Source organism: Zeus faber (assembly GCF_960531495.2).
Source record: "Zeus faber genome assembly, chromosome: 14".
Taxonomy (NCBI): Eukaryota; Metazoa; Chordata; class Actinopteri; order Zeiformes; family Zeidae; genus Zeus; species Zeus faber.
The window spans coordinates 23,073,764-23,098,661 of NC_137200.1; the positions used below are offsets into that span (position 1 = coordinate 23,073,764).

The 24,898-nt window shown below is 41.8% G+C and overlaps 2 protein-coding genes across 2 annotated transcripts in view; one reads left to right on the top strand and one right to left on the bottom strand.

Moving 5' to 3' along the window:
• supt6h (SPT6 homolog, histone chaperone and transcription elongation factor) overlaps positions 1 to 11,679 on the top strand; it is a 29,376-nt gene extending 17,697 nt beyond the window's left edge. Inside the window, exons 26-38 of the mRNA XM_080013259.1 lie at positions 173 to 320; positions 825 to 967; positions 1,251 to 1,391; positions 2,148 to 2,343; positions 2,755 to 2,900; positions 5,005 to 5,097; positions 5,333 to 5,446; positions 5,706 to 5,830; positions 6,363 to 6,475; positions 6,563 to 6,640; positions 7,843 to 8,021; positions 8,666 to 8,937; positions 10,210 to 11,679. Of these exons, the coding sequence (XP_079869385.1) occupies positions 173 to 320; positions 825 to 967; positions 1,251 to 1,391; positions 2,148 to 2,343; positions 2,755 to 2,900; positions 5,005 to 5,097; positions 5,333 to 5,446; positions 5,706 to 5,830; positions 6,363 to 6,475; positions 6,563 to 6,640; positions 7,843 to 8,021; positions 8,666 to 8,937; positions 10,210 to 10,396 (1,935 nt within the window). The 3' untranslated portion in view covers positions 10,397 to 11,679. The remainder of the gene's footprint in view (positions 1 to 172; positions 321 to 824; positions 968 to 1,250; positions 1,392 to 2,147; positions 2,344 to 2,754; positions 2,901 to 5,004; positions 5,098 to 5,332; positions 5,447 to 5,705; positions 5,831 to 6,362; positions 6,476 to 6,562; positions 6,641 to 7,842; positions 8,022 to 8,665; positions 8,938 to 10,209) is intronic.
• A 1,583-nt stretch (positions 11,680 to 13,262) lies between these two features.
• On the bottom strand, positions 13,263 to 22,983 carry LOC307240177 (ras-related protein Rab-34-like). Its single transcript, XM_080013856.1, has 11 exons — positions 22,924 to 22,983; positions 22,465 to 22,514; positions 18,562 to 18,653; positions 18,416 to 18,481; positions 16,543 to 16,644; positions 16,046 to 16,110; positions 15,890 to 15,941; positions 14,667 to 14,748; positions 14,477 to 14,567; positions 13,977 to 14,084; positions 13,263 to 13,397 (listed from the first exon to the last, which is right to left on the bottom strand). The coding sequence occupies exons 2-11, from the start codon at positions 22,510 to 22,512 to the stop codon at positions 13,336 to 13,338; spliced, it is 768 nt and encodes a 255-aa protein (XP_079869982.1). The 5' UTR covers positions 22,513 to 22,514; positions 22,924 to 22,983; the 3' UTR covers positions 13,263 to 13,335.
• Positions 22,984 to 24,898: the final 1,915 nt, after the last annotated feature.

Genomic DNA, 24,898 nt, shown 5'->3' on the forward strand with positions numbered 1-24,898 from the left:
TGTGTGTGTGTGTGTGTGTGTGTGTGTGTGTGTGTGTGTGTGTGTGTGTGTGTGTGTGTGTGTGTGTGTGTGTGTGTGTGTGTGTGTGTGTGTGTGTGTGTGTGTGCGCCATACAAAACATTACAGCAAGTGTCATGTTAGTACAGTTCTGTCGTTTCTTGTCATTTTTCAGGGTTACGGGAACAAGGGCATCACGCTGTACGATATCCGTGCTGAGCTGAGCTTCCGGTACAAAGACCTGAGAGTTCCCTACAGAGTCCCCAACACTGAGGAGGTGTTTAACCTGCTCACCAAGGAGACACCAGAAACCTTCTACATCGGTACGACCCACAATTGTAGTCAAGTTAAAATATTAATAATTCCGATTTGATTATGTATTATATGTATTCTGCATATCACAGAAATAACTGAAAATAATCATATTTATATATTTTTTTAAACATATATATATATATATATTTTTTTTTTTTATTATAATTTGATCGGGACTAGTTTAGAGATTTTTAATATATTTTTACATGTTACATGCTGACAAATAACTGACATTTTGTATGAACCTGACGTTATCGGTCGTGAAAACCTTTACGACCCGCCTCTTTTATCTGATTGGCTAAGCGACCACAGTGTGTCATTAACGAGCTCCACTGCTGTTTGGCTCTTGACCCAAAGTTAGAAGAGGAGTCGCACGGGAGAGGAATGCGGCGACGCGTCATACAGAGGAATATAGAGGAGTTGAAGCGGCGCGCTCCAAACGATAATGTTTAGTGAAATGACTTTACTCAACCGCTTTCATCCATATTTACTCTTATCCCCCCCCACCCCAGGTAAACTTATCACCAGCTCTGTGATAGGCATTGCCCACCGGCGCCCCCAGGGGGAGAGCTACGATCAGGCCATCCGCAACGACGCCACGGGGCTGTGGCAGTGTCCGTTCTGCCAGCAGGACAACTTCCCCGAGCTCAGCGAGGTGACACACTCAGCAGTAGTACTAGCTACGCTCTGGCAATTGTCAAGTCAATTTATTTATTGCAATACATTTTAAATGCGATTAATTGGAAATTGAAATTGTAAACAAACCAGGTTGGTCAGTCATCAGTCAACACCCAACATGTTACCCAAATTTATCATGACTAATCAGTGCAATCAATCAATAAATGGGTTAAAAAAGATGTAATCGGTTCAGTGCCCTGGAGATGAGTAATAATAAGAATAATAAAGTGATTCTAATTCTGCATTGCCGCCCCCTGCAGGTGTGGAACCACTTTGACAGCGGCTCGTGTCCCGGGCAGGCCATCGGGGTTCGAACCCGTCTGGACAACGGTGTTCAGGGCTTTATTCCCACCAAGTTCCTCAGCGACAAGGTGGTGAAGCACCCCGAGGAGAGGGTGAAGGTGAGAGGACACACACACACACACACGCACACACACGCACACACACACACACACACACACACACACACACACACACACACACACACACACACGCGCATACATACATACATACATACATACATAGAGGCCTTTACTTTTTTCTACCCTCATTTTTGTATGTTGGACCGATGGATAGATGATGATTATTATTATAAAAATTAGATTAGATTTGACTTTATTGTCATTGCACGGAGTAAAAGTGCTGAGAAAACTAAATGCAGTTTAGCATCTAACCAGAGCGCAAAAGCTAAAGTGATGAATATAATACAGTAAATAGATAACAGAGAGGGTATGCTAGATATGTGCTGTAAGGACAGTGGATAAGAATATGCAAGATATATACAGTGTATACATACGTAGTGTATATACAAAATAAACATGTGCAGCAGTTGCAGTGGGCAAAAATAAACAGTGAAGATAAGTACAAGTGTAATGTAATGGCTATAAGGTATTAAAGTTAATGATGGGTAAATATACAATTTATATTCTTATTTAATAAAATAATAATTTCAAAAAGAAAAGCTCAAAATGCAATACACACAAAACAGTGAACATAAAGATTTGGCAATATACAATAGTCTAATGATACAGAATAGAAAAGTAAAAATCAGCAAAGCCAATAAAATAACCCAAATTAAAAGAAAATTGGCATTTAGCATCCAACACGGCTGTCTAAATCTATGATATTAACTGTTGGTGACATTTTCATCACTGCAGGTGGGCATGACAGTGCACTGCAGGATCATGAAGATCGACATTGAGAAGTTCAACGTGGACCTGACGTGCAGGACGTCCGACCTGATGGACAAAGGGAACGAGTGGAAGCTGCCCAAGGACACTTACTACGACTTTGACACAGAGACCGAGGACCACAAGCAGGAGGAGGAGCTGAAGAAGAAGCAGAACCGCACACGTCAGTGCAACACAAATACATGATAGATATAGTCATAGATAAATATAGGAAGAGGCAGATGTAGAGAGAGAGAGACCTGGGTATATACTGTCTATATGGAGAGACAGATACTCTATAATATGGAGATATAGAGGTATGTAGTTATTTATTTTATGCATTAACCTTATCGAAGGATCTGAAATGAGCAAAGTTTGGCACCCTTTTGCATTTTGGAAATTGAGTTTGGTTTAGTAAAATATTTTACTTGAATTTGGTTAAAGTTAAGAAGCTCATTGAAAGGCTTGTTTACTTTGGAATTTGCAAAGGTGTTCTTAAGCTCCCCTGTACCAAATGTTAACCAAACTGTTACACCCCTAACATCATGTTATGTATCTATATTTATATTCAACTACCTTTCCGTGCACATCGCAGCCTACATCAAGCGCGTGATCGCCCACCCCAACTTCCACAACATCAACTTCAAGCAGGCGGAGAAGATGATGGAGTCTCTGGACCAGGGAGACCTGGTGATCCGCCCCAGCAGCAAGGGAGAGAACCACCTCACCGTCACCTGGAAGGTACACCACCACCACCACATTTAACTATGACCTCAGTTATAATCATATGATTGAATTTACACATTTCAGACTCTTCCATCCGTGTCTTAGTAAGAAGTCCCCGTTCACTAGTTGGAGCTGAAAGGAGTGATGATCATTGATCATCCTCTCTGTGTGTGTGTGTGTGTGTGTGTGTGTGTGTGTGTGTGTGTGTGTGTGTGTGTGTGTGTGTGTGTGTGTGTGTGTGTGTGTGTGTGTGTGTGTGTGTGTGTGTGTGTGTGTGTGTGTGTGTGTGACCCACCACAGTGAAACCTGTACTCTTCAAAACCAGGTGTCACTTGTGCAAATATTTTTAAAGCTATGACTTGTTAATGACAAGGGTGTGGCAAACTGTGTTTCTGAGATAATCACCCTCAGAGTTTTCCCAACACTTGAATCCATTCAGCCAGCTCCCAGAATGCAAATGGATGGAGGACCAACAAAGCCACATGGCCACTTGACACCCTGTTGAATGGGGCTTTGACACCCTGCTGAATGGGGCAATCTCTGCACTGTTCTAGTGTTTTGAGGCAATGTTGTATGGCATCATCGACACAATATATTTGTTTTTAAAAAGGCTTTTATTTAACAGTAATAATATACATGTTGACTAAAAGTGACATTATTTATGAGTTTTAAAGTGGGGACAACACAAAACACTGGTACCTGCACCCCTCTAGAGTGAATGAGAGAACGTAATGTACAGGTTGTCCATGAATGCAAGTTTGTACAGTCTGTCAATAATATTAGTCTCTGTATATCAACCTCGGTGTGTCATAAATATATAAATGGCCGTATGCCAAATATCTTCCAAGTTATTGTCCCCAGACTGCATTTGCAGATAAACTTGAGAATCTTGTCCATTGCTACTCGTTCATTGTCTGCATCACCAACCTCAACAGACTGTATCATGTCATCAACTTCTTCAATTGAAACAACAACAACAAGCGTGTCGTCGGTCTCCTCCGGTGGTTCTTGAAAATATTCAGTTTCATCGTCACATTCAGGTTGAAATCCGCTGTTTGAAATGTTCTCCAAGTCCGGGATAACGCCGCAATGACATTCAGCATCACTGTGGGAGAACTGTCATCACGGAAAATGCAGTCCAGTACTCGCTGCTTACACTGAATTGGGTCTATTGCACTGGTCAGATTAGGGTCCGCAATATGATTGAGGGCTTCCGCCACGCGTTTATCGTAATCCATAACAACATGGAGATGAAAATTTCACAGACAAGTGAAACCAAAGGATCCTCATCCTGTTTATGGAAGTGACGTTGGCTTTTCTTTGCGGGTTACACCACCTATACAATGTCTCCGGGTGTGTGTGTAAAAGTAGTACGATTTAAAGGTTGAACTCTATCAAAACCGTTTCACATTGTGACTTCACATCACATGGAATATGGAGGAATGGTCTTCACCTGGACGGTTGCTTTAAAGGAAACAATCGATCACCGTTCGCGCTGTTCAGTGTCTTGGTAAGTGAACTGTGTTTCCCTATGTATGGTAACTGTTAAACATTTATCTACTATTTATAAATCAAACTCAGCTTTGAAAATACATTGAGAGATTAAAAAAACCCCACAAAGGAACACAAATCTGGAAAAATCAAATTTTCCTTCCAGAAAGTTTTTTTTAACTTAATTTGGCGGCTCGTGGAGATTTTAGAAATGCGCGACAATCATGGTCAGTGGTCATGTGCACCACCCTCGCACGCATCAGTCATCACTGCGTGACCGGAGTGATTGACGTCTCTTTTTTCTCTTTTTAATCAGATTTAAAATGCATCCAAAATAGGCAAACATGTAATGCACGAATAACTTAACCGGGAAATGAAAGACTGGCAGAACAGATAACATGAAATATTACACAAAATGTATTTACAGATTGTGATGGGGACAAAGGAGCTGCCAGATCCAATGAAATTGGTGGCGCCCCCAATCTGGGAGGTCCCGGACCCACATCCGCGACCCACTCAATGACCCACTTTTGGCTCGGGACCCGCCCGTTGGGAACCACCGTGTCGTATTGTATCGCCGTATATTCCAGTCGAATGAACCCCTTCCTGGTGTGTTCCTGCTGTTCAGGTGGCGGACGGGATCTACCAGCATGTGGACGTCAGAGAGGAGGGGAAGGAGAACGCCTTCAGCCTGGGGCACACTCTGTGGATCAATAGTGAGGTACGCTGCTCTCAAAGTATGTCTATGTCAATCCATACATCTATCAATCTATATGTATCTCAATCTATAGTTTGCTCTCTACATATCACCGTACTTATCTATGTATATATCTGTCCTCTGTGGATGTCTTTCCCGCTCCTGGTATGGATGGATGTACCTTCTCTCGCGTCATGTATGATGATGCTCTGTGCTGGAAGTCTTTCTCACTCGCTCTCTCCTCCTTGTGTCGTCCCAGGAGTTTGAGGACCTGGATGAGATCGCCGCTCGCTTTATTCAGCCCATGGCGGCGTTCGCCAGAGACCTGCTGGGACACAAGTACTTCCAGGAGTGCAACGGAGGAGACCGCAAGGTGGGAGGAGCACACTCTGTGTACTATAGGTGGACTCTGTGTTCGTACAGTATTTATACCTCGCATCCCGTTGCGTTCTTCTATTTTATAATGAAAATAGTACATTTTAATATTGCTGTTAAAAAGAGACATGATTATGAGTAGAGATAAGCGAGATCCCCTCTTTCTTACTCTTCTTTCTCTATTTTTCTTTCCCTTTCTGTTTTTCCTCTCGTTCTTTCCTTCTTTTCTCTTTATTTCCTCTCTCTCGCGCTGACAGAAAATGGAGGAGATGTTGGTCAGGTCCAAGAGGGAGAAGCCAACATTTATTCCGTACTACATCTCCGCCTGTAAAGACCTTCCAGGGAAGTTCATTCTGGGATACCAGCCTCGAGGAAAACCACGGTGAGTACTAGATATAGATAGATAGAAATATTTTAACATGTCGTGGGCAGATATAAAAAGTCAAATAAAATATACAAATAACTTTTCGATTTCGTTGAGGACCCCAGTTTGGGAACCTCTCATTCAGACCACTGCCAACTTTATTGAAAGACGTGCCATTTTTTGTTTATATAGTTTATTTATTTAATAACTTCATCTGTTATAAAGCACTTTCATTCAAGAGAACTCACAAGAAGACACCAAAAATATATCAATTGTGCACATGCGCGATGAAAAACCAATAAAATAACTGAATCACCAAATAAGTTAAAATAAAGTCAAATAAATGGGTCGAGATGAAAGTATCAGTGATTCGTTTAGTGAACGTAGATGTGTGTGTTGGTGTATTTAGCGTTTTTAATTAAAGAAGAAATGAATTGGTTATTATATACACAGGTACATGTTAAAACATGAGCACGGTTAAAAAATAAATATAAAATAAATATAACCTAACAATAGCTAAGCTAACAGGAAGCGGTGTCCTCCTGGACAGGATCGAGTACGTGACCATCAGCCCGGACGGCTTCAGGTACCGCTCCCAGATGTTCCCCTCGGTCAACGGCCTGTTCCGCTGGTTCAAGGACCACTTCCAGGAGCCGGTGCCAGGTGGGTCGCACTGCCCCAACCCCCCCACCACGAGTCTTATCTGGATCTGAATCTGCGGCTGAATATTTTGTGTCGTTTGCGTGGCAGGAATCACGCCGAGCAACAGCAGCAGATCCAGGACGCCGGCGTCTGTGAACGCCACGCCGGCAAACATCAACATCGCAGGTGAGTCGTGGTTTGATGCGTGCGTGTGTTTGTGTGTGCGCGTGTACTGGGGAGGCATGTTCAGCCCCTTTCCCACGTGGAATGCGTAACATTGCTGGATGATAAACATCCGGCAAAGGCGGTAGGGAGTCATTCCCACACTGGCCTCCTTTACAGAAAGGTTCTGTACGGAGTCTGTTCCCATATAGATGACTGCTACGGATACTTTACGTCATGCTGGTGTCACGAGGTTTCTAATATCACGTGAGACTTGTGGACGGAATCGTTTTTAGACCAGCGCTTCGCTCCCCGTCTCCCCGCCCCACGGACTCTTCCCTGCGCTGACGGAGAGTGGACAGAGCCCACATCCCCGGACGCAATAACCTTAAACCCAGTGTTGTTAAATCGGTGTGTCTCCGTAGAGACCGGCCGTGTTTCAGTTTCTCATCTTCACGAGCTCCACGATTCAGATCGGGCTTTTTTCAGAATGTTTTTTATTTTATTTATTTTATTTTTTTCCCCCCTCGAAAACAATTTATTTATTAAATATTTGAACGAAATAATTTTCATAAAACCCCTCTATTTGTGCTTTATTTGGATTCGGCTCCACCCCTACTTTACGGCAATGTTACTGCTTCCGTTCCCACACTCTTCCATTCACAGCTGTTCCGGCAATTTGCTGGAAATTATACTCGGTCGGGAGTGTGGAAATTTATGGAATGACTTTTATGGAACATTGACGCTGGCTCCTCTTCCCACATGACACCAACACAGAACATTGCCAGATTAATGTCTTTCGGTGCAAGTGGAAAAGAGTCTTTATATTAACTCTGTTAAAGGCATACGGTGGAGATGCGTTTAAAACGACGTGAGAACAAAAGAACACGTCCCAGAACAACCGTCAGCAGAATACTCAATGAGAACTTGATGAGGCCTCTGCAGAGAGAGGTTTAAAATGTTGGTTTCCTACAAGTAGAGATGAACCAAAACAATAGATCTAAAATAAAAACACAGTAAAACCGGCACAGGAACCGCACGGAGGAGGATAATTGTAAACAAGACAATCAAATTCATTCTTAATCCCAATTTGTGTGACAACCATCAAGTAAAAATATATGTTTGTGATGGCCCTAATTGTTGTGTCGGACAGAACTTCACTGTGTTTGGGTGAAGCTGGTGTATAACCATGTATAACTCAAAGCCTCCTTCCCTCCCTCCTCTAGACCTGACTCGAGCCGTCAACGCTCTTCCTCGCAACATGACGTCCCAGATGTTCAACGCCATCGCCGCGGTAACCAACCAGGGCCAGAACTCAAGTGCCACGCCGGCCCAGTGGGGGTCCAGCCAGTACGGCTACAGCGGCAGCACCGGGGGAGGAGGGGGTAGCTCTTCTGCATACCACGTGAGTCCAAATATATATATACATATATATACGTAGTAGATATAATCTCCAGGTTTGGGCGTAGGTTTTCTTTTTATCTGTCTCACCCAGGTTGAGACAAGAAGGTCACAACAGTTGCATGCGAATTGTTTAAGCTCAATGCATGTGTGCAGAGGGGATCAGCTAGCCTAGCTCGTGGGAAATTGGGGAAATCCACCTTCCAGCGTTTCAAAAGCTATGAAGCATTGTTCACCAAACACGGGCGTATCCCTTTAAGCTTAACTGATGGAGGTTAATGCCTTAAGGGGCGGTTGGTGTTCGGGTGGAGTCCCCTCACCCCCAAATATGAGGTGAAGACGTTGAAGAAATTATTTTAGTCTAGAGCGTCTTTAGTTCCACTATACAAGAAGTTTCCCTCAGTCTCTTGAAGTTCCTGTGCACTACCGGCCGGGGGCACTTCTGTCAAACAAACATGATCATGTCCTCTAATGAGAAGATTGAATTTGAGTTTCACTTTTTTTATTCAGAAAATTAAAGTAAATTTTTTATATTGGAAATGTCTCTCTCTCTCTCTCTCTCTCTCTCTCTCTCTCTCTCTCTCTCTCTCTCGATCTCCTTCCTTCCCTCTGTCTCCTGATTAAACTACCGTCCCTCCCTCCCTCCAGGTGTTTGCGACCCCCCAGCAGCCCATAGCGACCCCCATGATGACCCCCAGCTACTCGTACCCCACCCCCAGCCAGCACGCCCTGGGCACGCCGCAGTACCCGGGCTCCACGCCGCAGTCCTCGCACGGCCACGCCAACTCCTCGCACGGCCAGGGCCATTCCTCCCACGGCCACGCCCACCACAGCGGGGGCCAAGCCCACCACGGGCACTCGTCCTCCACGCCCTCGTCCTCCACGCCGTCCCGGGGACGAACCCCACAGCAGCAGCCCAAGTACGTCCAAAGGATATCTACCATTTAATCGGTCTGTCGAAATGAGCGTTCGATTTTGAAACTTAAAAATCACAAGCGGGTCCAATTCTAGAGGTCGCAGTTCTGCCCCTATTTTTGTGGGTAATGTTGGTCATGGCCATGGTCGCCATATTGGGGTGGTCGAGATCCGCAGATGCGACCAATCCAGTGTGAGCTGCGGGGTGCGGGGGCCACTCTGACGTCGAAAAATAAAAAATAAAAAAAAGTTCAATGTAAGTTCATCCAGTTTTGTTGCACAGTAAACACACATTAGAGAGAAATAATCTGGTAACTGTGAAGTCGGTGGAGACTCCGGCACCGGCGCGTCTCCCTCTACTCCAGCGTCCCACTATGTACGAGGGAAAGTGCGTCTTTGGCCGGTTATCCCACTCCCGCCGGCAAATATCCTGTGGATATTTGCCGGCCGGGGTGGGATTTTTATCAGGAGCGATCTGCTCCACAGCAGAGCAGCAGGAGGAAACCGAGTAAATTAAATACATCTAGAGTTTCTATTTGCCTTGTTTGGAGAAAAGATGGCTCTGATCGGAGCTGGAGGTTGTAATTTGCCTTTTACTACCAGCCTTCCCCTCTGGCAAAAATAGCGTTTTTCTACGCTTTTTGGTGAGTAACTTAGACGTAGTGTAATAAGTAACTTAAACAATTATTCTTAAGTCGTTTTGCTAAAGATCTTGACTGTTTAGGTGTGTTGTTTAAATATTCTCATATTTTTGTTGTTTATAATTTTTATAAATGAGAGATCATTACAATTTTTTATAAAACATTTTTTATAATTTTTTATATCAATTTATATATATATATATATATATATATATATATATATATATATATATATATATATATATATATATATATATATATATATATATATATATATATATATATATAAGAATATTTGTCCAAGAATATTTGACTAATAAAATATAAGATAACATATTTTCTTTGCGCCCCTGATTCTTCAGGTTTAGTAACTTATCTTTTTCAAAAAGGCTAAAATATCTGCAGTTGTTTCTGTGATAAGCCAAATGAATATCATCATAGAAAGTGATTACACAAGAGTTTTTCTTCACTAGTAAAAGTTGGGGAAAAAAACTAAACTTTTTTTTGCCATATTATATTACATTTATGAGCTGTAGATCTTACTGCAAAAAAAAAAAAAAGAATCATAGGTTTTGAGAAAAAGCCGCTGCAGTGTGTGCATTGACCATGTCCTAACGGAACCCGTCCGTCCCCCAGGTCCGTCAGCAGCTCTGCGGTGGACTGGGGCAAGATGGCCGAACAGTGGCTGAAGGAGAAGGAGGCGGAGGGACGCAAGAAGACGCCGCGCATGACGCCGCGCCCGTCGCCCAGCCCCATGATCGAGAGCACGCCCATGTCCATCGCCGGGGATGCCACGCCCCTGCTGGACGAGATGGACAGATAGCAACCGCTCTCCTTTACCCAAACAATCAACCCAAACCCCCCCCCCCCTCCCACATCACCCTGGTCCATCCGGCTGCCGAGCTGCTGCCATCGCTCGGGGGGGGGCGTCTACTTTATTCCCAGGGGGTATAGACGAGGAGGCTGGGGGTCGGGGGTCGGGGGTCGCGACGCCCCCCTAGCAACCATCCGCGCAGCTCCTCTCCTTTACCCAAATCCCCCACGGCCCATCGAGTGGCCGACGTGCTGCCTCCACTCAGGGGGCGTCTTGTGTATTTCCACCCCGCTTCCCCTCGTCCTACCCATAATGCTCTCTGGACACCCGCCACCTTCGTTGCCTGGCAACACATGGTTAATGTTGCTCTGATGCACTCGGAAAGTCAGTAAGCCGCAGACTGTCGGTTCGGTTGCCGGGTTGCCTCCCAACTGTCGCTTTTTCTCAGAACTATCGATTCCGAACGGCGGGTCGTTATGGAAACAGTCGCCGGGCGGAGAGATATTAACCTCAGAACGATTAAAAGACTTAAAAGTTTTTCTTTCAGTTTCACTTTCCGTTTCAATCCCTCGTTTCCCGACGTCAGGCGAACTGTCGCAGCGGGTTTTACTTTCGCTTTCGGTTTCGTCTTTGCGAACGAGGCCGGGGGGGAAACAAAAAGAAAAAACCCGAAACGAAACAGCAAACAGTTGACCGCCTGTTTTCCGTCTCAGAAAGATCTTTTCACCCGCGGGTGACAGCGCCGTCGGTTGCCACGGTGAGGTCGCTGCGCACGGTCTCCATGAATCCCCATATTTTGTCTGTTCTAGATCCTTCAGGATTTAGTTTAAGTTTTAATCTCTTGTGATTTTAATGTGTGTTTAGTTTATTACCTTTTTTTTTGATTCCGACATCTGTACAGTTGTAAGATAGACAGAAAAATACATCATTTCTTACAGTGTTAATGAAAGACCCTTTAATTGAGAGAGAGTTGTTTTTTAATCTCTCTCTCCACATGCGTCAGGACTGTTCTACACTGAGTATTTTTGTTTCTCCGGTATTTTTATTCATCTTGTTTTCCTCAGTTGTTCCTTCATGCCACAATATGGTAAAAAGCTTTGTGTAACGGGTTTCCATAGTGTATCATTTTTAATTCTTTAATTAGGAATTATGGCTTTCAGTACGTTCAGCTTGGGACTCGACATCTTTGTTTCCATGGTGACCGGCCGGGTGTGAAAGCAGAGTTTGTCTTGAGTTTTTCTACCTGTGAGACCTCCTGGTAATGAATAATAAAAGTGTTCCTATCGAACCTAGAGCTGGTGGTGGTGATTATTCACAAAACCAGGGTTGACATTTTTATGAAGCTGCTGCCGGGAAAAGTTCAAAGCCAAAAAGGAGGCGATGCACCTCTGTTTGCAGTACCATACATTGCCACTAGGGGTGCGATAGCCGACAGCGACCTGAAAATGTCGCAGAATCTCCAAAATATCTTATATTCAGGGTCCGATGAAATTCACTGCTGCGTCACGGACTGAACTCTTCCTCTTGGCATGAAAAAAAAAGTAACGTGAAGTGCGGACTTTACGTGTTTCCATGGCGATGGAGCTGAAATCAGCATTAGTCCTTAGGAAAACTACAGTGAAGACGACAAACTGCAACAGTTATCATGGCCATAGATATAAGGACCCGAGGTCGTCTGGCATTTTTATTATTTTTTTGGGGCGAATATATGAAATAATTTGTAATTTGTCTTGTAACAAATGACGAAGATGCCGTTGGATGTAAACCTTAAGCACCAGATGAAAAGTCACTGCATGTGATGAGAACGGCTTGGCTTCACTGTGCTTTAAAAGTTCAATTTAATAATCGCTGTGAAATTATCGCCCTATTTTTATTTTAAAATCTGTGGAATCTCTTATTTTTGAGAATCTAGGTCCGTGAAATTGAGCAAAGGCTACCGTGAATTTGGTAGGGCCCTATTTATATTGAACCAAAACGAACCTGGAGTTGGAAAATCAAACTACTTTTTTTTTTTTTTTTTTTTTAACTGAATCCTAAAAAAAACAAAAACACTGACAGAGACGGACAGAATTTTAAGTGGAATTTGAATTATTTTAAGGGCGCCACCTGGCGAGCCCTCATTAGAAAATTCACTGACTTAGGGTATTGTACATTTGGGACCCTGAACGCCTTGAGATGGAGATCGTAAACGTTGTCTGCACGTAAGCAAACGATCTGTCCATTTTGGAGTCGCTGGGGAAAACTCAGTTCAGTTTGGTTTTGGCGGAGGATGAATTGATTTCAGTTGGAGCTGGAGTCATGGGAACCAGCGTGTGCATCGTATTAGCCGCACGGCAATGCATGACCAGCGAGCGTTGGCGGCGAAAAAACCCCCAGAAAAAAAATAAATAGAATAAGGGTCATGGGCTCTGCTGCAGATATTGGGAAGCGTAATGTGATTTGGACGAGCTGGAATGCAGCTTCCTCCGGCAACACTGACCCCTTTGTTTCCTTTCCATGAAGTCTACCCAGAAATGACTACTCACAAACAAAATGTTGTAGAAACCTTCCCCTGGGATCCCAAATATGATCCTGGGACTTCTGGAAAGTCTTGGGAAAATTTTGAAAAAAAAAAAATAATAAATCCAGATTCCATAAAGATGAGAAATTAGATTCATATTTTTCAGATTTTTTTTGGGGGGGGGGGGTATTAGTAAACATTTGATTGAAATGTTTTTTCTGCGTGTGTCCATCAGGGTCAAGGCGAACTAACGCACTGAATATCCATCTTAAATATTATAATAACATTTACTCGTGTTAGAAAGTACATGAAAGCTCCTTTTCTAGTTCTAGATATCTGACGTTATTTATTTGTACGCTGAGAAAAAAGTACTTAGTTGGACCCAGTTTTTTGGGACGGTTCATGGACGTCGGCCGTGGTTTCCGTATTTTTCTGCCGTTTTCCTCCGTCAGCAGCAGTTGTTTTTCTTCTTTCTTTCCTTGTGCTTCTCCTCCGTGCTCTCAGTGAGCTCTGCAAGAGGAAATGAGGGGAAAACTAAAATGTAATATCTATATAAATTTAAAAAAGACCTATGAATACATATTATATAAAAAAATCAAATACCAAAAATATCTTAACATTGATTAAAAAAAAAGCAGTTGGGTTGGTCTGCAACAGAATGTTTTGTCGACTCTGCTTAGGAGAAACGTTTAAAAACTATGGATCCTCTTCAGCTATAGTAAAATATTTGATGTTGTTTCATGTTCTTGGGATATTTTCTCCCGATTCATATTGTTAAAATTTCAATCTGTGATGACGTGAAATGTGAGTGGATTTTGGGTCTAAAATGGCTACTACTGTAGCACACTATCTAGTACGCCTAGTTAGTATGTGAGGGGTTCTACGTATGTAACTTTTTAACATATGTGAGTGGTTTACACCCAAAACCACAGTATACCAGGGGGCAGTGGCCCGGAAGGTTGCCGGTTCGATTCTCAACTCCTCCTGGTAGCAGGCTGACGTGTCCTTGAGCGCAAGACACTTAACCCTCTACACTAACTGCTCCCGATGAACAGGCCTGAACGAGACGGTTTTTGTTTTTGAACTCACTGATGATGTCTCTGATGCCCCTTGAGCCGTTCTTCTCCAGCTCCGCCAGGACGTTCGCCTCGAAGGTGAGGGACGCCACTCGCAGGAAGAAGTCGTCAATTCCGTCTCCTAGCAACAGACCGAAGACAGGGATTATCTAGTCGTAACTCGCTGATGGAAGGATCGTTAGAGGGATATTTTGGGGGTGTAAAGTTCACCTTTGCCTATCTTGGAAAGATTCAGACAAGAAGGTCGATGCCAGTTTCATCCCTAATTCATCCCACAGGAGCTAGGCTAGCCATCTGCAGCCATGCATTAAGCTAACACCTTTAGCACGTACCCTGTCAATAACTGGGCACACAGGGATGAAACTGGTATCGAGCTTCTCGTCTGAATGTGGGTAAGATGGACGAAATTTTGGCCAAAAAACTGGAGCATCCCTTGAAGAGAAATGGAAAAAAGAGGAACAAGACTCCATTTAGACCCTGATGAAGATGCAGATAGATCCCATGGGTCCCTACCTGACTTGGCGGACACGGCCCAGTACTCGGCCTTGATCTCCTCGGACAGCCGGACGGCCTCCTGCTCCATTTGGTCCAGCTGCTCCCGGGACTAGAGAGAGAGGGAGCAGGAAGTGGGTGTTGTCAGACGGTTCTGGAGGTTTGGACGTTTGTAACCGTTGTAGTGAGGGTTCTGTGAGGGAACACCTACGCTCAGGTCCTTCTTGGTACCGACCAGGAAGAGCAGCACGCTGGACGGGTCGTTCTCCTTCATGGCGTCTTCCAGCCACTGCCTGGACACATACTCTGCTTCACTACTGTGGAATACTGCAGAGTACTGTAGAATACTGTATAATACCGAACAATACTGTGTTATACCGCAGCGATTCTTAAAATTACAGTAAGTTAGCAAAAATGTACAGCCAGCTGGACGTTATCACCAACTAACCCCCAAGGGTGAAGGAAGGGGGTTATTTTGTGATAATGACCAGCTGGCTACATGCTGCTTGCGTGGCTACTTAAGCTAGGGCCACATTACGTGATTTTCGAGGCCGATTTGCAGACAAGTGTGGACTTGGGGGAAGTGGAGGAGCGACTTGTGGAATAGTGGCTGTGACTCATGAATGTCTGATTAGTGTATAATGTCAGCGCTGCAAGTTTGTGCACAAACAACCATAGTAGTTTTTGCTGTAAAATATCCAGAGATATTATGCCTCTTGCGAGGAGGTACATTCTCCCGAGGGCTGGAGCACCACAAAGCTCTGTCCGTCTGTTCTCCCTCTTTAAGATCTGTGCTCCTCAGAGACTATAGTTAACTGTATGTGTGTGCATAGAAAACACTGAAAATCTGCAAACTGTAGTTGTTAAATGTGCGCTGCTCAATCGTTTCATTGTCGTCCACCATTGAAAAAATCACGTAATAAGACCCCAGCTTTAGTAAATAAGAATACATTGAAACAGAATATTGATTTTAAATTATTTTCTAACTATTAAGTCTAGTTTCAAAGCTGCTGCTAAGAAATACTGTGATAACTTAGCAAATGATTCACTGACAAAATATACTACAGTATACACTCTACATATATAACCTATGTACTGTGAATAATGTAAATGTCAAATTCGCCATTTACATTAACTGTGAAATGTCACGCTGAATGGGACGTTGGGGATTTGATATCAATGTCATTTATCTCAAGTCTTCCGCTGTAGTTTCCATGTTGCGTCAACAGATGGCCACTTGCTAGTGTTAGCATTAGCATGTAGGCGGTGCGATACGAGGGACGTGAATCAGGCGGAGAAGTGGCCGCCATAATGACAACATTATTATAAATAGACCAGTGGCCGTTATCCAGAAGTCATTCACTCGTCAGTATTTTATATAAATTTTAAAAAACCTATAATTAAATGGTTTTCAAGTCATGTGACGCTGGTTACCTGGCGCTGGCTAGCGATCCGGCCGTGCTCAAGTCAAACACCACGATGATAGCTGCAGTGTAACAAAAGAAAAAAGAAAGAAAAATAAATATTGATTTGGGAGTGTTTTAATATTGAATATGATTGTGTTTGGGAAGCAGATTTAAACCAGCGTACCTTGTGCTCCTCTGTAGTACGTGGAAGCGATGCATTTGAAACGCTCCTGCCCGGCCGTGTCCCATCTGCAGCCACAATAAAAAAAAAAACATGAAATAACGTTGAATAACATGAAATATATCAGATTAAATCAAATCCCTGGGAAATGTGCGTAAATAAGAAGAGGAAAACACTGGAACAAAAAGGGTCATTCAAAGGTTGTGACTCAGCAAAACAAGTGTCCTGATTTGGGCGAATGTGGGCAAACTATTGTCCTGCAAACTGCTCACATAGGCTAACAATTTGACTATTACATTTGATTTAATCAGTAAATATTACACACGGCGAGAGAAAGTCAATTATATATCAAAAGTATGATTTCGGTGACGGTGACAATTTTGTGGATTCAGATTTTGGCGAGCTTCAGATATGTTTGTGTTGTAAAATACAGGTGTCAAAGATAGATTTAGTGTTGTATTCCGAACCACCACCCTGTGATAGTGTAGTTTAATACCCACAGCTGCAGACTGAAGGGAACGCCCAGCACCTCGAAGCGTTCCACCTCAAAATCAACACCAATGGTCGCCTTGTAGTTCCTGTAAAATGCATCTTTACAGAACCTTGAAGAACAAGAGAGGGGCGGGGGGGGGGGGGTAGTGTTGAAAAGTTAATTGTGAAATTGATTCAAAAAGTTTGAGGCTTTGGCACAAGTAAATGGCATGATAATGTAATAAGTCAGTAGTAGTTCAGCAGAAAGTCTGTGACAAGTCTGTAATAAGTCAGTTATAAGTCAGGAATAAGTAAGATGTCAGTAAAAAATTTTGCAGTAATTTAGGAATCATTCAATAGTAAGTCAGTAGTAAGTGAGTGACAAGTCAGCAATAAGTCTGTAATAAGTCAGGAATAAGTAGGAAGTAAGTCAGTAGAAAGTTAGTAGTAATTTTGGAATAAGTCAATAGTAAGTCAGTAGTAAGTCAGTAACAAGTCAGTTATAAGTCAGGAATAAGTGATAAGTCGTTAGAAAGTAATAAGTCAGGAATAAGTAAAAAGTTTGTTGAAATTTAGGAATATGTCAATTGTAAGTCAGTAGTAAGTGAGCGATAAGTCAGTTGTAGGTTAGTAATAGGTTAGTAATAAGTCAGGAATAAGTAAGAGGTAAGTCAGTAGAAAGTTAGTAGTAATTTCGGAATAAGTCAATAGTAAGTCAGTAGTAAGTGAGCGATAAGTCAGTAACATATCCATAATAATTCAGTAAGAGGTCAGTGGTAAGTCAGGAATAAGTAAGTAGTAAGTCAATAATAAATCAATAGTAAGTCAGTTAAAAGTTAGTTGTAAGTCAGTATTCATTCGGTCAGTGACAGGTCAGTTATAAGCCAGGAATAAGTCTAATAAGTCGTTAGAAAGTAATAAGTCAGGAATAAGTAAGGAATAAGTAAAAAGTTTGTTGAAATTTAGGAATAAGACAATTGTAAGTCAGTAGTAAGTGAACGATAAGTCAGTTGTAGGTAAGTAATAAGTCGATAGTAAGTCAGTAAAAAGTTCTTAGTAAGTCTGTCCTAAGTCAGTAAAAAGTTAGTTGTTTGTCACTTTTAATTCAGTAGTAAGTCACGCCCACAGTGTGACCTACTACTCCTACACCTCCTCCAGCTGTGATGCTGCTCCACCTGCACCTGATTCTATGGAGACAAACACCCATGACCATGTTTCCAACAAATGTTTTCTTATGTCGGAGTGAAAGGCTCATCTTACCAAATGAAGTGCCACTTATGCCTACCGAAAAATAAGGAAATATTGCCAACCAGAATAAAATCAGAGAAAAAAAACAAAACTCAAAGCAACAAATAAAAAAAGGTCTGGCTTTTTTACTCCACAGCATTTACTTTTACTTTTGATACTTAAGTGCATTCAATATCAGCTACTTTAAGACTATTACTCACGTAGTATTCTATTGAATGTCTTTCACTTTTACCAGAGTGGTTTTCTAGTTAGATATTGCTGCTTTTACTAAAGTGTGGCTTTCCAGTACCATCACTGGTAGTAAGTCAGTAGTGAGTCAGTAATAAGGCAGAAGAAAGTCAGTGATAAGTCAGTAGTAAGTCAGTAATAAGGCAGGATTAAGTCAACGATAAGTCAGTAGTAAGTCAGTGATAAGGCAGGAGTAAGTCAATGATAAGTCAGTAGTAAGTCAATGATAATTCAGTAGTCAATCAGTAATAAGGCAGGAGTAAGTCAGTAATAAGGCACAAGTAAGTCAATGATAAGTCAGTAGTAAGTCAGTGATAAGTCAGTAAGTCAATGATAATTCGGTTGTCAGTCAGTAATAAGGCAGGAGTAAGTCAGTAATAAAGCACAAGTAAGTCAGTCATAAGTCAGTAGTAAGTCAGTCAGTACCTGCTGATCAGACATGTCTTCCCGACCGCAACGTCCCCCACGACAATCACCTTGGCGATGTTAAAACTGCAAACACAAATAGATGCATATGTGATGAGTGTGTGTGTGATGAGTGTAAGTGTATGTGTGTGCGTGCGTGCCTTCACCTCACAGCAGCAGCTTTCTGAGCATGGCAAACTGCTTTGATCTGGTGGTTGAAATCATCTTTGGTGTGAAGAGCTGCACCCGCACTGAAACACTGAGAAGAATTTATCACATTATTTTTATTATTATTATTATTATAATTAGGGGTCCAGCCGACAGGGCATGTAAACGTTAAATTATTTTCCTCTGAATTTTTCGGGCTAAAACTATCTGGAACAGAACAACCACAGAAGCTACGAACATGGTTGACATCTCCCAAGAAGAACCAGGGCGTCACTGACGTCTTGTGGTTCAAGTTTCATCCAAATCGTTCCACATACGGAGCAGAAATTTGTGAAAAACCGACAAAATCTGACCCAAAGTAGCCGGACCGTCGTGCTTCACCGACACACCATCGACACAGTTGGGGTCTCGTTAGAACCAAGATGTCTCAGACATCTCTTGGTTCAAGTTTGATCCATATCGATCTACATTTGGAGCAGGAATTAGTGAAAAAACTAAATTTTACCGGAAGGAGCAGAAAGTTTGTGCATCGCCGATACGCCAAGGTTCAAAAACCTCGGGTGGTGAAGCGAGATGAGTTTGTTGAGTAGGACACTGAGTGACATCATCCCCCAATTTGTTATACAGTATATATATATACATGTTGTGGCTCCAGACGCCTCATCGTGGAAGGTGGGTGGTGTAGACTCCATCAGTCTGTAGTGGTTGCAAACCGCGCTTCTGTGTGTGTGTGTGTGTGTGTGTGTACGGGAAGTTTTTGAGTTTCCATGTTACATAGCATCAGTTTGTGCTGCTGCTCCGCTTTAGGATCAGCATTACTACTAAAACAAGTTACAATTTTTCCAATTCCCTCGAGCACAGCAGGTGACACGCAGAATTACTAATGCGTGCTGATGCACTTGTTGCGTGTTGTGACTTTATCCTAACAATTAGAAGGTGGCTGTCTACTACCGCTGTCTACTACAGTCCACAGAGTCCTGCCTCACGGTGTGGCTGCCTCTGTGGAAGGAAATCACTCCGTGTGGAAGTTCCCAACGACACGTTTCCTTTCTAGGATTCAACACTGCATATCCCTCACAGAAATATCATCAACTTTTTCAACTTTTGGGACTAAAATAAAACAGACACCATCCAGACCCGTTGCTCTGGAGCTGCAGGCAAACTACATGTGTGAGGACATAAACACGGAATATGCTTTGACTCTTTTTTTTGACTCCTACAGTTTGTGTGTTACCACTGGCTCGAATGCCGAAAAATACGGGAAGACACGGCACCGGGTTAGATGCAAACGGAATGCGTTTATATTTACAAAAAAACACACACACTCACACTCCGGTAAAAGTTCTTAATTTTTCCTCTAATTCCTACGTGGATCAATATGGATGAAACATGAACCACGAGATGTCTGTGAGGTCCCGGTGCTAATGAGACCTCAACCGTGTCCGTAGCTCCAGCGGTTGTCATGTCCCAGACTCTTTTTGCCCAAAAAATGCCAAGGAGAGAAATAATAATAAATATAGCTGCAAGCAGCATCAACAGGGTCCAGTTGAATCTGTTAAATACAAAATTACATTACATTCGATACAGTTTTACGGGTTCTGTGAAACGCAGCACGAGTTACACTTTTTTGAGGCAAACAGGCACCGATTCATTGTTTTATGAGCACCCATTCATTGTTGTAGTAAGCTACAGAGCTAGTGGGTGATTCGTACTCACGCAGGCCAATTTTGCTCCTTGCATGTGAATCAACAACTGCCTACCACAATCCCTGTGTGAAAATTGCACATGTATTACCAGAAATTGTTGCATAAGCATGCATCATTATTATTTAACAGTGTTTTCTGAATTGCTCTATCAATTGGGATAGCTATATTATACAATGCAGAGTCATAATGATCTTCACCAATGCAGCCAGTAAACGGTTTAGCATTACTTGTTTGGAATGTTTTATTAAACAAAGTTTGCCTTCTTGGCAATTCTGTTATTGCAATATAATCCCTTCCTGGAACATTATCTTTTATTGTACCAAACTTTTTCATATCCCGATAAAGATTAGTTCCTTGAATAAAAACATCATCTAAGCCGCTTTGTGTCCCTGTGCAAACATTTTTGATCTTGTTTTTAAGAACTGTTGTTAAACTGATAGTTGCACACTGCTTGTTCCTGGATTCTCCACACTGTGAATCATCCTAATGAATTGAACCTTTTAACACCGATAGTTATGGGGATTCAACACTTATATTTAGCGTCTTCTCATCCACATTCCCCATCCACACTTTTTTCATAGATATAATTTCAATATCTGTTGATTTGAACGTTGATCTTGTTTTTCAATTCCTGTTTCATAGGTTTTTTCACCGTATTTTTCTTTATTTTTTTCTTTTAGAACAGTGTGACTGACCTCGAGGGGTGGATTTTTGGACAATTCCTACTTTATTGTCTTACACATTCAGCTATTTTTCAGCATCTGGAACAATAATTAACACAAACTTTGTAATTTTTTATACAACAATCATAATAAATACATGTTAGTTGCAATTTTCACTTTATTGTATATTTTCTGTTAACAATCTACAACTCGAAAATTCACAGAAAACTCCCTTTTCATTTTAAGCCCACTACATTTAGCTGGAGGAAGCTGCCTGTATATGAAATTTCTAGAAAACAGCTGTCCATGTTTGACTCTAAACCAAACCGTGTCGTTGTTGTTACTCACCGTGTTGTGTGTGGAAATAGATGTGGAGTCTCAGTAACGGGGGTTGACGTTTGGTTTCGTGCGGGCCAATAATGACGTATTTACGGAGGTTTACGAAGGTAGTGGGACTTATGTAATTTCAGTGGTGACTTCTTTCTGTGGATTACATTTCCGATAGGTTACGTTTCCATGAAATGCAAAAATCGTTGGCGTATTTCTGTGACTGATCACAATTTCACAGGTTCTATTTTTCCGATGCGTTCCCAGTACACGAACACATCACCCATTAGCACAGTCGTGTGGATTCGACTCGACGGGGCCACGTGTTACTGGGGATTCGTGTTTTTTCGTGTTTTTTTCATGAATCCGGCAAAGTAATGGGGACCAAAGAGATAAAATATCAATCAAACAGATTATCTTCCCACCTTCTACCAGGTGAGAAGATACGTAAACACCTGCACACACGCCTAGTTTGTAATCTCTATCCACGACAGAGCGACGGAGGCTGCACCGCACACTGGACACGGCGCCAATATACATTCTGAACCAGAACCTGCACACTTATAGTAAATACTTTGACGACGTCAAAAAGCGTCTCACTGTGAATCTCATTGGTTACATTCGTTTTCTAACGATGGCGTGTGGGTGAAGCACGGCCGTCCGGCTGCTGAAAGTCAGACTCCGTTTTCCGCAAATCTCTGCTCCGTATGCAGATCGATTTGGATGAAATTTGAACCACGAGATGTTTGCGACGTCCCGTTTCCAACACCTCAACCATCATGTCCGTCGCTTTTGCGGTCGTTCTGTTCCAGACGGTTTTAGCCCGAAAAATTCAGAGGAAAATAATAAAAATCTGAACAATTGCAATAAAATAAAAACGATCGTAAAATAAAATAACAAAGTTAAATTGGATAATTGAGATGAGAAAATGAAAAAAGTAAAATAAAACGTAATAAAAAATAACGAAAAAAAAAAAAAAAAGCAAACAAGCGAAAAGCTATTTGTTCATGAAACGAATAAATTCTAATAAAAGAAGGAGAAATAGAGAAATTGGAGGATAACAACATGGAATTTAAACCGTTAAAATGAATGAATGAATGATGTGTGTGTGTGTGTGTGTGTGTGTGTGTGTGTGTGTGTGTGTGTGTGTGTGTGTGTGTGTGTGTGTGTGTGTGTGCGTGCGTGCGTGCGTGCGTGCGTGTGTTACCTTAGGGAGCCGAGTAATGACCCTGTTCTTCTTCACTGGTGGTAACATCCCTAAATACAACCACACACATAAAAGTATTGATGCGTCAGAATACACATCAATACACAATGTTACACATTAATAACATGTATTTACACGCATTTACACCACCTTGCAGCGGCATATGTCTATATTCAATCAATTTAAATACAATTCACATGTTTAACTGAGTGACAATATATATATAGATAAATGGAAAGTGCAATTTAAACCCCTCCAGGAGCTAAATATCCCATTGAATGAGGGGAAATAAGATAAAATATAGTAGAGTATCAATATAGTGGAGCAAGACGCAATTTGGACGCCCTTCGACGAGTTACCGTACTGTCCAAAGAGTTGGTGGAACTGGACTAAACAGCTTCATGTCAGAGCATTTTTAAGAAAAAGGCTAATCCAAAAATCGAACTCCGGGAAGGGTACCTGGAAGCGGCGATAAATGAGTGGAAATCCTGGTGCTGGAGGCGACCGATCCAGAGAACGAAGCAGAACAAACCGCAAACGCCCAGCTGCGTCTGGAGCGACCCGGACTGAAGGATGGAGCAAAAAGTCAGAAAACAGCGTCTCACGGTGGCTGCTTCAAAACCTCCTCGAACCTCCCAAACAGCTCTTTAAAAGCCAAGCCCTGGGACCGTTACATGCTCCAGAATAATAACGGTATGCCATTAATAGTTCCATATCTGTTATTATCATTATTATTATTATAATTATATGTGTTCTTATCATTATTATTATAATAATTATCTGTGTTAGTGTCATTATTATTATTATTATTATTATTATTATTATTATTATTATTATATGTGTTATTATCATTATTATAATTATTGGTAGGATAGCAGCAGTGAAAATGAATATACTACCAAAAATAAATGATATATATATTCAATGACCCCGGTGCAACCAATAGTTTATTGGTTAAATACTCCAGACTCAATAATCAATACATTTTATGGTTAATACAAGAAACCGAGAATCAAACTATCAACACTACAGAAAAACAAAGACTGTGGAGGCCTAGCAGCCCCAAACGTCAGATACTACTATCAAGCGAACCACCTTAACTTTATAATGAAATGGTCACATTCAGAGCAACAGCTGGGCCATGGATGGCGAGACATTGAACAAACAGAATGTCAGGAGTTATCAAAATCTGATCTCCCATTCCTTGCTGAATCAATAAAGAAACATAATTGCTTTAAAACCCCATTCATCAAAACGACTCAGGCAGCCTGGTGGAGATTCCTCAAACTCGGTGGTCACACTCTATCTCCAAACAAATTCACCCCAATCTGGCACAACCTAGATTTTCAGGTTAAAAACAAACCAATGATGTTTTTTTAACTGTACATTTTACCTTTACCATGTGTATATAGATATGTTTATATATTTATTTATATATAAATATTTTTTCTTAATAATTATTATATGTTGTATGTTAATATGTTGTATGTAAATATGTTGTATGTAGATTGGAGTTTGTAACCAAAGTAATTTCCCCCTGGGATTATTAAAGTATTTCTCATTCTGATTCTGATTAATCTTCAGGTCTTGGAAAAGACAGGGAATTACTTATCTGGAACACGTTTTTGAAAACAATTTGCTTATATCCTTCCCAACCTTAACCCAAAGGTTATCCGTGGCCACGGCTTCCTTCAATTCCGTCAACTACAGCAGTCTATAAAAGTTAAAATCAAATTGACGAACAACATCCTACAACCACCTCCGATGATTAAACATCTCACTCATATGAGTAATTTAAAAAATCCCTTTTCCAGAATATACAAACTTTATTAGAAACAGATGACACTTTATCTTTACCTACAATGGAATGGGAAAGAGACCTTGCTGTTCCCACCCATATTAACCTGTTTAAGCTTATCTACAACAACACTTTTTCTATGATCCGCCACTCCAAAATGGAACTCATCCAATATAAGATTCTGCACAGAGCTCATATCACGGAACACAAAATGTTCAAAATGGGTTTTGTGGATAAAGACATTTGCTCTCGCTGTTCCCTTAATACCAGAGATGACTCCTTTCATGGCTTCTGGCTCTGCCCACCTATCCAGACAGTCTGGACCAACATCACCTGGAAGCTATAAACCCTTCTGGGTCACAGCATTTCAGTCTCCCCTACTGTATGTCTCCTCGGTGACCACTCCTCAGCTGACCCACCACTTAACACCACCAACCCATTTTGATCTCCTTAACTATTGCCAAGAAAATAATGTTACTCAATTGGAAAAACAGAGATAATATCACCACATCCCAATGGTTACATTTATTAATAGAACACATCTCAATGGAAAAACGTTTGGCAATGTCCAAAAACAATGTTGATTCATTTCATGAAATATGAGCTACTTTTATCACTGACATAACTCCATCATTT